The 12,286-nt window shown below is 43.0% G+C and overlaps 1 protein-coding gene across 1 annotated transcript in view; it reads left to right on the forward strand.

Annotated features, from left to right (window-relative positions):
* B4GALT5 (beta-1,4-galactosyltransferase 5) overlaps positions 1-12,286 on the forward strand; it is a 62,346-nt gene that overhangs the window by 45,297 nt on the left and 4,763 nt on the right. Inside the window, exons 3-8 of the mRNA XM_054045714.1 lie at positions 6,081-6,194; positions 7,450-7,574; positions 8,578-8,694; positions 9,318-9,505; positions 9,770-9,892; positions 10,798-10,899. Of these exons, the coding sequence (XP_053901689.1) occupies positions 6,081-6,194; positions 7,450-7,574; positions 8,578-8,694; positions 9,318-9,505; positions 9,770-9,892; positions 10,798-10,899 (769 nt within the window). The remainder of the gene's footprint in view (positions 1-6,080; positions 6,195-7,449; positions 7,575-8,577; positions 8,695-9,317; positions 9,506-9,769; positions 9,893-10,797; positions 10,900-12,286) is intronic.

The following is a 12,286-nucleotide window of genomic DNA, read 5'->3' on the forward strand; positions in this document are numbered from 1 at the left end:
CCCTTTGTAAATAGGGAGTGAGAGTTGCTGTGGTGTTTGATAGGTCACATCCTTTCTTAAGCTTTTCTACCGTAAAGTTAATTGTTAATGCATTCACAAATTACCCAAGCAACAGGTAGCTCACCACATACTTAAGTCTTCACTACCTGATTAAAAGACTAGAATTTCCACTGGATATGGCAACTCAGTTCAGTCTATTTTAATATGTGAAAATTGGAAAAATCTGTTTTAATCTAACTTCTGAAAGCTAAGCCCACACATTAAAGAAAAAGAAACCAATTGAATCCCTTCCTTCCTCTACTGCTCCATGTGGTGGTAAAGTCATGCACATCTCTTTTATACATCCGTTGTGCCCCTCCCCAGCTAGTTCTTTGGGCCCCTCCTGGTTTGTGAGCCCTGCAATTTGTGAAAGTCTGGTTTGCCACCCACTGAAATGAATGGGATTGTTCACGTGTCAGGGCTAGTCTACACTGGCAACACTAAAGCGCTGCCGCGCTTTAACGTACCTTGTGTGGTCATGGCGCAGCGCTGGCTATTAAACAGGAGACCTGGTTGGTTTTGTGTTCAGTGGCGTATACCAGTGATTTTCAGCCTGTGGTCTGCAGACCCCTGGAGGTCTGCAGACCATATCTAAGGGGTCTGCGAAAGGTGTCTATGAAAATAAAATTTCAGATTTCAGAAAAGGAATTGGTTTTTCTGATTAATCAGAAAAACATGTAAATACCCCCACCTACAGATCAAAACCCAGAACTGTTGTCACCATAGAAGCCCACCGTTTAGTGCCTTTTTTCTCAAAATTTGCCAAATGCCATGCCAAGCATGTGCAGCATTTATAGTTGAATTCTATTCAGTCGTATTTCAGTCTAAGCAATTTAAGCATAATAGGGGTCCACAGACCACAGGTTGAATTTCTAAGATTCAAAAATTTTTAGGAGTCCGCAGATTAAAAAAGATTCAACTACTGGCATATATGGTATATCATTACTCTTGAGGGCATTCTGCATCCCAAAAAAAACCATAAAAAATCTGTGCATAATATTTTAAAATTCTGCAAATTTTATTTGTCAAATAAATGTGGAGACTCCAGCATGGCATTGGGGAGCACAGGCCACTGGCTGCACAGAGGTGGGAAGATCACTGTGCAGCTCCCTCCATGGGACATGGACTCAGCTATGAAACTGCACCCAACCCTGACACAGTGCAAGGACAGGGCCTGCCCCAGAACACCCCAGGGCTCTGCCCCTCCGTGCAGGCAGGCTGGCTCAACAAGGCAGGATCCAAGTGTGGAGGGGGTAGTGTGGGAGGATCTGGGTGTGGATAGAGAGGGTTCTGTGTGGGGCAATCTGGGTGCAGGCAGCTCAGTGAGGGGTTCTGGTTGCACAAGAGCTTGTTGGGGGGGTTCTGGGTGCAACGGTAATGGGACTCTGCAAGGGGTCCAGGTGAAAATGGTTGAGGCTCAGCAGGGGAGGTCTGTGCATGTGTGGGGGGAGGGGGAGGAATAGAGCTTGGCAGGGGGGTCTGGGTGCAAGGAGCTCAGTGGGAGGGGTTCAGATGCTGAGAGAGTGGGGTTCAGTGGGGTGGGGATCCAGGTGCAACTAGTTGGAGCTCAGTGAGGTAGGGATCCGAGTGGCTCGTCGGGGTGGTCCAGATTCGAGGGAGTGGGGCTCATTGGGGGGAGGGGAGGTTCAGAGTGCGAGGGGGATGAGGCTCAGTTGGAGATTCTGGATATGAGGGAATCTGGATGCACAGGGGTTGGGTGGATGGAGAGCAACTATCTTCCCTCTTGCATTTTGTCAGACACCAAAGGCAATAGCTACACATTCCAGGCATAAAGAAAAGGAGTTGACTCTCTTCATGCATCAGTACAAGATACTGTCGATAGAGACCTGAGAAAAGTGGTGCAAGATATAGAGCAGGAGTGGCCAAACTTAGTGACCCTCTGAGCCGCATATGATAATCTTCAGAAGTTTGAGAGTCGGGACACACCTGCTGGGGGGCCAGGGCTTGGGGCTTCAGCCCTGCCCCTGTGAAGCCCCGAGCCCCGGCAGGTGCACCCCGCTGGGCAGAAGCCCCAAGACCATCGGTGCCGACTCTGTGGGTGCTCCAGGTGTGGAGAAAAAAGGATGGATGCTGAGCACCCACCGGCAGCTCCCCCATCCCCTCAGTGCCTCCCACTCGCCAGCAGGTCCCACAGATCAGCGTCCCCTCCCCCCCGCGCCTGCCACAATCAGCTGTTTCAATGTTCAGTAGGCTCTGCGAGGGAGGAGTGAGGACATGGCACACTCGGGGGAGGGGGAGAACTGGGCAGGAAGGGATCAGGTTGGGCCTTGGGGGAAGGGGTGGAGTGGGGGCACAGCCTGGGGCAGAGCTGGGGGTTGAGCACCCCCAGCAGTTTGGAAAGTCGGTGCCTTTGTCCAAGGACCCCCCCCCTTCCCACTGGGCAGAAGCCCTTACTCCACCACCCCACTGCAAGGTAGAGGTCCCAAGCTTCTTCCCCACCTCTAATCTGATAGGTGCAGAATGGGAGGGCTGTGGGGGGCTCAGCGAGCTGCACTTTAACAGTAAAAGAGCTGCATGTGGCTCACGAGCCACAGTTTGGCCACCCCTGATATGGAGGGTGTACTACCAGTGTAATTTTAATGGGAATTTGTTTTGTCATAGCAATAACAAGTGTCCAAGATAAATTGGCTCATTTAGACTCTAATAATATGCCCTGGGCTGTCAGTGTTTATTTGCAATTCCATCTTGGCCTCTTTCACTTTCTAGTTTTGAATAAGACTGTGCAATTACTACTCGCTCTGATAAACTGAGCTAATTGCACGGGAATGCCATATAGTAGTGAGAGGAAGGAACCTGAAATATTGAAACGGTGAATTGTAGTTTAATTTAGTGCAGGATGGATTGATTTTATTCAAAGTTATTTTAATCACCCATTTTAAGCATGATCTAAATCAGCAAGCAGGAAACTTTGATTTAAATAATTGATTTTTAATCTTGTTTTGCATTTGTACTTTACTTTTCTAAAGAAAAGTTTGTTTTCTTTGTTTGGTGTAACCATTAAAACATGTTGTTTTGAAACCAAATATATCTTTTACAATTAAGTAGGTACTTTTGTTTTGCTAGAAGGTGGTTAGACTACATCTATAGGTATTTAAGCAATTATATAGCTTAAACACTTATTCAGGTTCTTAGTGAACAAGGTATGTAAAAATAATTTTTACTAACAAATTTATTCTTTACTACATTTTTTCCCCTCTGGATTTGTGTCAAGTTGCATTTGGGTAGAAATTGAAATTCAAGTAAATGTACAAAAAGAGAATTTTAAAACTGGTTTTTAGTTAAATAAACTACCTTAAATATACAGTATACAGAAAGGGGAAAAAGTGCATCAAAGCACATTTTGTATTTAAAGCAGATTTAATAAATGTTTCTGGTCACCATGGGCCAGATTTTCAAAGTATTTAGGTGCCTAAAGATACAGATAGAGGCCTCGTGGGATTTTCAAAAGCACTTAAGCAGATGAGGTACCTAACTCGCATTTAAATCAATAAAGTTGAAACCAATGGAAGTTAAGCACCTAACTTCCTTATTTTCTTTTGAAAATTCAAGTTTGCATCTATCTGCATTTTTACGTGCTTAAATATCTTCATAAATCTGGCCCCCATCACCTCCTAATTCTAAAAAATGGTAGATTTCATCCTTGCCCACCTGGTTTTTATTCATGGATTGGGAGAAGAAAATAAGCTTTCCTGCTTTTTCAATTCCCAGTTGGTTTTTCAACTTTAGATGAAATAGTCCAAATGAAGAAAATAGTCTTGCTACACTTGCTAGCTTGACTGAACCAAAAGTAATTAAGGCAACAGCTTTTTCCACAAAGCACTTGCTTTGGAAAAATGTAAATACCAGTGTTTGCTCCATTATAATGACTGAAAAGAATATAGGTACTTAATGTGGGGCTTAGCACGAAGATGTTATTTAAGGCTTGAGTTGACATAAAAAAATGTTTTCCCCTCGATTTTTGTGTATAATTTTTTAAAAAAAGCAGCTCCCTTTAATTCATAAAAATTTGAGGGTTCATTGACTCAGCATGATAATCATTTATTTAATTTTAATAGATTATCATTTAGGTATTAACACAGGTTAATTTCAATTGGGGTTTATTTTAAAAAACAAATTAAATTAAAAAAACCCTGAGTTATAAAATAGTTATCCAGACTGATTGTGTCCAGCAAGAATATCAGTTCTGGCCATGTGATGTTCACAGATCATACAATGTAATGATATGTGCAATGTATTGTATGGCCTCGGTTTAAACTGTAAACTCTTTGGGACAGGAACTGTCCTTTTGTTCTCTTTGCACGGTACTTAACACAATTTGGGAACTGTTTCCTCCGAGTTAAGCAAAGAGGTGTTAAATGACTTGTCCATAACTCTAAGTGGGGAACTCTCTTCAGGGCAAGAAGCTCACACGGCTTCCACCTTCCTGGATCTGACCTTGGAGCATTCAGCATCCTCTGCCCCTCCATGCGCTTCCCACAGCGAGTCTGCCCAGGCAGGGTCCTGGGGAAGCCAGAGGGTCCTGCACCCCAACTTCGCAGTCAGACGTGACTCTTAGCCAGCCAGTAAAACAGAGGTTTATTAGATGACATGAACACTGTCTAAAACAGAGCTTGTAGGTACAGAGAACAGGACCCCTCAATCGGGTCCATTTTGGGGGGCAGCGAGCCAGTCACCCACGTCTGCACTCACTCCTCGTCCCCAGCCAGCTCCAAGGAGGCAGGCATAAAACCCAGTCCCCTGGCTTTTTCCCCTTTTGTAAAGTGCGATGACATTTGACTCAAAAGGCAGATTCTGCAGAGAATGTCTTGATCCTCAAACCCTTAATTTATGAGAGGTACAGTATTGTGATTTAGGGGTCTTGTTTGGTACAGCTAATTTAAAAGTTTCTCCTAATGTTTGAAAGCAATTATAACTTCCCCTTTGATCTCAGCAGTTGCCTAAAGTGGCTATTTGTGAAACACTTTGTAAAAGAATGGAGCATGCATTGTCTGTAGAAAACAGAAATACACTTCCTGGAGGCCCAGAACCTTTTTAAAATAAATGAAACTCACAAAGTGATAAATGTCTTTACGCTTAACTGAGAAATAAGAGAGCTGCTTTGGAGAAACATGCTCTTCAGATACAGTCATGGCCTGCTGAAGTGTCAGCCTCACTTGCTCTTTATTTTTAGTTAACTGAATAAAAGGCTGCACCTAACATTGGATTTTTTTATTAAAGCGGTATATTAAGAGAACGAGAAGTAGAATTATGCAAGATATGCAACCTTTCATTCATGAAAGAAGTTGCCAGGCTTGGAGGATAGATCTGGAGATGGAGTTGGCATGTGTGCCCTTAGGAAAGTGATCCAAGCAGTGCTTTCTTCTCCTTCACCCAACCTTCTACTTCAGTCTGATCTTTTCTAATGAGAAAAGATGCAACTCAAATAATTCGTAGGTTGCAAAACCGGAAGGGATCATTATGATAGTCTAATCTAACCTTCTGCATAACTTGGCCCATATGCCTCTCTTGTGGTCCTTTCAGCCTCAGCTGTTCTGCCTAGCAGAAATGTTGGGACAGTTCCTAAATGTCCACCTGTTGCCATGTGCACGCTGTCTGTTGAAATGGCCAGGCCGAGAAACTGTAGTCTGATCATGACCTATCAAGGAATAAAGCTGTGTGGAAATGCCTGCAGTTCATTGTAGCTGAAGTTCCATCAATACACTGTAGTTGTGAAATTGTCAGCTAAATGGCTTTGTAAAAAAGCAACAGAGTCCTGTGGCACCTTTAAGACTAACAGATGTATTAGAGCATAAGCTTTCGTGGGTGAATGCTCACTTTGTCGGATGCATGGCATTCACCCACGAAAGCTTATGCTCCAATACATCTGTTAGTCTTAAAGGTGCCACAGGACTCAGTCTGGATCTGTAAAAAGCACCAAAATGGCTACTACCCCTCTGATACTAAATGGCTTTGTTAGTAATAGAATATTAGAGAATGGAAAAACCTATAGCTCAAGTAGCTTTTTCTTTTCCCCTCCCTAGATTATCCTCTTGATTTGAACCACAGTGAAACCTTTCTGCAAACCACAACTTTTCTTCCTGAAGATTTTACCTACTTTCCAAACCATACCTGTCCCGAGAGACTCCCTTCTATGAGTGAGTAGTGCTGTGACTCGTTATCTTCCTCCCCTCCCTATCCTCCATCTCCATACTGCCCCCTCCTTCCAGGTTACAACCTATAAAACCTGTTTCCTGTGGGAGTGGGAGGAGGTAGGAAAAGTGTACTGTTTTATTACAGGTACTGCACCATCCCAGTGTGGTGTACGTTGCAGTCTTTGGGAATTCGGCAGCTATGCTGATAACTAGAATATCCTCATATCTCCACATGTGGGTTTCTGGGAGATCTTCACTGCTTTACCTAACTGCTCCAGAGTCCTTGTCTGTTCCTGCATGTTTTTGGATGGTGTGTTCTAGTACCGTTTTTCTACCTCCTGACTTATGCACTGCATCTTCTTTCATTTAGCTATGTTAGGAGGGTGGGGAATGAGCAGAAATGTTGTTCTGCAAGCACAAATGCTGTAGATCACTTTTACCAGACTCCCAAAGCGAATCAATCTCTGAGACACTTTTTTTTTTTTTTTTTTTTTTTAATAAGGGAATGATAGAAGTGCTTGCTCCTTACCTCTTCACAGGGGTTACTGCAATATTTGCCAATCTGGACTTGTCCCAGAAACCGAGCAATGGAATACAATGATTTGGACCACCAAACTATCCTCTAAAAATCCTAGTTTGAATTTAATTGGGAAAGTGTCTCTTCCTTGAGCTATGGTCAGAAAATAGTGACTAAGGTGGAGTGTTGGGAATCCAAATGCTAGTGAGGAAAGAAGAAACTAGAAAAATTTTGTCAACTGTTTTAAATTGAAAATTGGCTTTTGATTAAACGAAACTTTCCCGTGAGAAGACTTTCTGCTGAAGATCAATTTTTTTTTCCATTGAATCTCGTTATTTTGATTTGGAAATGCCGCAGTGCCTTATCCTCCCATTCTCTTCTAAAGGCTGGGCTCCCTGGCCAGACGACAACTCCTATTGTGCATCACAACCAAAGTCTCCCATGATGCACTGCCTCTCTACAAGAGGGAAGACCCTGATGCATCATGGGAGATGTAGTCTGACTAGGGAGCCCAACCTATAAAGGAGAATGAGATCATGAGGTACTGTGGCAGTTTTTTGATACTTGACAGGAAAAGACCCATTTTGCAATCAGCCCTAGTAATAAGTGTATGAAAAGTGAAGTCGGCAGAAGCATGCACACTGATGTAGGACCATGAGACCGAAATATGTGAGAAGCCTGAGATGCACCTTCTCTTGCTGGGACTGGAATATTGACCTCTTCTTTCCATTGTGTACACAGAGGGCCCAATTGATGTAAATATGAGTGAAATCAGAATGGAGGATATCCATCAATTATTCTCTAAAGACCCGGACATCAAGCTAGGAGGCCATTGGAAACCTGATGACTGCCTGCCTCGCTGGAAGGTAAACTGTAGCCTCAAAACAGCCACAAGCTACATTAAAATGGGATGCCTTTGTTCAGTACAAAGGAGTACAAACAATGGTATTGGCAAGAACTGGGCTATGGTTACATTTTGCCATTCTAAAGAAAAATATCTTTAGTTGCATCACAGATAATGTAGGGCTGCCTGTAACATAGGTATTTCTTGTCTGACTACAGCAGTCCTCTATAAACCCGTAGCTTCAGGAGCCTGTTACCTAGTGACAGATGGGTCAGCACTTCATTTCTTTTATAAGAAAGTTTTGGAGAGGGGTGTATGTTGCTAATGGGATGTGGCGCGTGTCAGCTCTGTAACTGTTCAAATCCAGATCAGCTGATAGGTCTGAAATGTGTTGTGTGCAGATGGCTGTTTAGTGGTTTGTGTAATGAATTAGTTTCTAACTGATAGGTATCCAGATCACCAAAATTACCTCTGGTTTTGTGCAAGAATTAGCCCAGAAAGACCAAGGGTAACATGGACCTTGGAGACCATGGATTTCTTTGCTAGAAGGGTTCCCTGCTTGTGAGGGTGGAGATACATTAACAGCATGGTGTAAGAGAATCGTGCTCTACCTGTTCAGTTGGTAGAGGATTTAAGTCTCCAGTGCAGTCAGTCTCTCTCCCCTGACCCAGCATGAAATTTAGTTAATATTTGAAAGAAACTTAATCTCTCAAAGTAGTATCTATTTTAAAAAGCTAGAGTACTGAAATGCACAAAGTAAAGGAGGCATGAGAGTGAATGGCCAACACACAATTGTTTCCTCCATGTTGTATGGTGTACTATAAAATAATCCTTCATGGCAGCCCCAGGAAATGGGTTAGATTTGTTAGTCCTTTTCCATCAACACTGTCTATGGTCCTGTGATTATAAACACCCATACACATGGCTTCAGGCACACCCAGTGCCCTGAGCTGTAGGTTTGTGGGCTGCCAAAGTGAAAGCTGGTTTCCAGATATAACAACTACCTGATGTCTTCTATCTCTTAGGTGGCAATCCTGATACCATTCCGCAATCGTTATGAGCATCTTCCAGTTCTCTTTAGGCACCTTATTCCAATGCTACAGCGCCAACGTTTACAGTTCGCGTTTTATGTCATTGAGCAAGTGAGTCACTTCCCATGTATATGCAATGTATTTTTCCAGGCTAAGCCTTCACCTGTGGGAATAACCACTGGAACATGAAACTTGCTATTGCGTGACTGATTTGCTGCCCAATGCATCCCATATATAAAAGGCTATTTACTGCCTTCTGCCCCCAGTTATTGCACAGTAAATTCCACTCTCCAAAGTGTGTCCTGTGTGTTTTTGTTTATCAGGCAGAGTACATATCATAAGCTTTCAAAGGTTACTGCCTAATGTTGATGTGTGTACAATACCTAGCTTCTCATAATATGCCATTCACCTGAATGCTATGTTGGACACAGGCACTTTCTGAAAGCTTCTGGGAAATTAAAGTGTATTAGAATAAATGAGGTTTGTTTAGCACATATATCTATTGTTAAACCAGGGCAAGAGGGTTACAAAAGCAAGAATTTAAGGGTTTTTTTCCCCCTCTTGAGTTTGTGTAGGAGGCCATGAAAAGAATGACTGACTTCCAAACATGTACTTACAGTGTACATTGTGTGTGTGTGTGTGTGTGTGTGTGTGTGTATATATATATATGTGTATATATATATATATATAATGTGTATATTGAGCTTCTTCTGAGAAATAACTCTATTTCCTAGGCTGGTAACCAACCATTTAACCGTGCCATGCTCTTCAATATTGGCTTTCGGGAAGCAATGAAGGACTTGGACTGGGATTGTCTGATCTTTCATGATGTGGACCATATACCAGAAAATGACCGTAACTATTATGGATGTGGACAGATGCCAAGACACTTTGCAGCCAAGCTGGATAAATATATGTATCTGTAAGGAACTATATTCCCCCTTTATGCAATAATGGATAAAAAGCCAATAGCTAGATTTTTAAAAGATTATTTTCAGTTTGGTTTCCAGGTTTTGTGCAAGTAAACATAGCAGAAATAGAGGCAAACTTCCCAATAGCTCAAGGCTTAATTCAGCTGCATCCAGGAGAATGGCTGCTCTGACAGTCTGTGAGCAGGCAATTGTATCAGCCCTGACCTGAGACACTGTTCACACCTGTTGTGACTAATGCACTTTCTTTTATTTAGGCTCCCTTATAATGAGTTCTTTGGTGGAGTGAGTGGCTTAACAGTGGAACAGTTTCGGAAAATCAATGGCTTTCCTAATGCGTTCTGGGGCTGGGGCGGAGAGGATGACGATCTTTGGAACAGGTACTGATGTGGTGTCTTGGCTTGAGTCCACTTCCCAAAGGCTAGGGGGATGGACAAACTTCCATGCAGACTTTCCTATGGTGTGACTCTTCTATTCATTGAGTTCTTGTAATAGCATCTAACTCATAACACCTGATGCATGTTGTACAAACTGCCATCGTTGATAATACAGTAGTGGCTGGCCTGGTACAGGAATGTGCTGCCACACAGGTTGGGGATATATTTCTTCAGGCATACAGTGCATGCATCCAGCTTCTTGGCAGTGGACACTCCTCAGGGCTCTGCCTGCCGTGTTCTGAGTGAAATAAAGCATGGGTATTTTATCTGCTGCTGTGACTTGGTTCTAAGCCTGCCCCCTGAAAGCCTTAATTTGGTTGAGCAGCTTTGCAATCGCCTGGAGACGGGTTTTACACAACATGTGAAGGGAAGCTGCCCCTCCCCACCCCAGGCAGTATGGATTGGCTGTGGAACTATTCCATGCCCTCTTCACATGAGGGAAGGGGGAGAGATGATCACGCCCTCTAGGGTATCCTGATAAATGGATAGATTGAGGTTTGATTCCATTCTACTAAAGCAAATTGGATTGGAAGCTCGTAACTAACAGAAAATGAGGAAGTCTAGTTCTTGCCATAAGTAACTGTGAAATTGTTGGCCTTGGGCATTATTTCTCATGTTGATGTTTATCTGAGGATCAATTTGACTACTCAATTAAAATTTAATGTACTGAAAGTAGCTTAGTTTGTCCAAAGCCTGAACTGGTTGAAATCTTCTCCCTTTATTTAGCTAGCTAATGGAAACCTGTACTTACTACAGACGACGAGTCTGTTGTGGCTCATGATTGTTCAGCCTTGGCGAGTATTGAATTTGGAGCAAATGCAACAGTCAGTCTTATCTTTATAATACAGGGTGCGGTATGCAGGCTACTCAGTGACTCGACCAAGAGGAGTCACAGGGAAATACAAGTCAATTCCACACCATCATCGAGGCGAAGTCCAGTTCCTGGGAAGGCAAGTGAGATTTCTATTATTGAAGATTTATGTTTAATTCGGAAGGATCCCCAAATCATCATGCCACTATATAAATCCATGACATGCCCATACCTTGAATACTGAGTCCAGTTCTGGTTACCACATCTCAAAAAGAGTATAGTGAAACTGGAAAAAATTAAGAAATGTGGCAAAAATGATCAAGGGTATGGAACAGCTTCCATACGAGATGAGAGTAAGATGACTGGGTCTGTTCAGCTTAGAAAAGAGATGACTAAGGGGGGATATGACAGAGCTATAAAATCTTAACTGGTGTGGAGAAAGTGAACTGAGAAGTGTTATTTACCTTTTCACACAATAGAAAAACCAGGGGTCACCTGATTAAATTAATAGGTTGCAGGTTTAATACAAACAAGAGGCAGTACTTTTTCACACAATGCACCGCTAACCTGTAGAACTCATTGCCACGGGATGTTCTGAGGGCCAAAAGTTTAACTGGGTTCAAAAAAGAACTGGGTAGTAAGTTTATGGAGGATAGATCCATCAATAACTGTTAGCCAAAATGGTCAGGGGGACAACCCTATGCTTGGGGTGACCCTAAGCCTCTGACTACCAGAAGCTGGGTTTGGTAGACAGGACTGCATCGCTCCAAGATTGCCCTGTTTGGTACACTCCCTGTGAAGCTTTGGTATAGGCCACTGTCAGAGACAGGATGCTGGGCAAAATGGACCATGGTCTGACCCCATATGGCAGCTCGGATGTTCTAATGTTGTATACTAAAGCACTTCACAAATTATCATTCATACTGTATAAGAGACTCACTTCATTTACCTCCAGGGTGATATGTGGCAGCTGTCAAGCAATGCACAGAATTTGTTCACAACAGTCTTAGGACAGGAAGGGAATAATCAGAACTGCAGGGAGGCAGGATGTAATAACCCAAACTGGCCTGGTAAATACCCTGGACTCTTTATTCTAAGGTCCTCTTTAGTGGTTGTTGCTTTTCCAAAAGAGTTTCAGCAGCATAGAACCTTTTGGTAACAAGCTGCGGCCCTGGTTCTGTACTCTGTAGAAAGTGAGCCTCACGTGGAATAGTCAGCACCACGTACTGAAGCAATGTGCGTTTTCCTTAAAGGTTCTCTTCCAAACCTAGAACCAGGCCAGCCCTGCTTAGCCTGCAAGAGGGATGGTAGCAGGATCTACAGCCTTGTGTTATAGTTACTATAACAACCTCTGTCCCTGTTTCTATTAGACCCTGTTTATGAGGGATTTCAAACTCTCTTATATTTGCATCATGCAGGTAGCTTCCATTGCAAAAGCAATATGTCTGTGTCATGTGCTTCATAACCGTTTTGCTCCATTTTTGTTTGAGGTGAAAGAACACCTCAGTCGGCTTCCTTTTTCATTT

The sequence above is a fragment of the Malaclemys terrapin genome, chromosome 12 (assembly GCF_027887155.1).
Source record: "Malaclemys terrapin pileata isolate rMalTer1 chromosome 12, rMalTer1.hap1, whole genome shotgun sequence".
In the NCBI taxonomy this organism is placed as follows: Eukaryota; Metazoa; Chordata; order Testudines; family Emydidae; genus Malaclemys; species Malaclemys terrapin.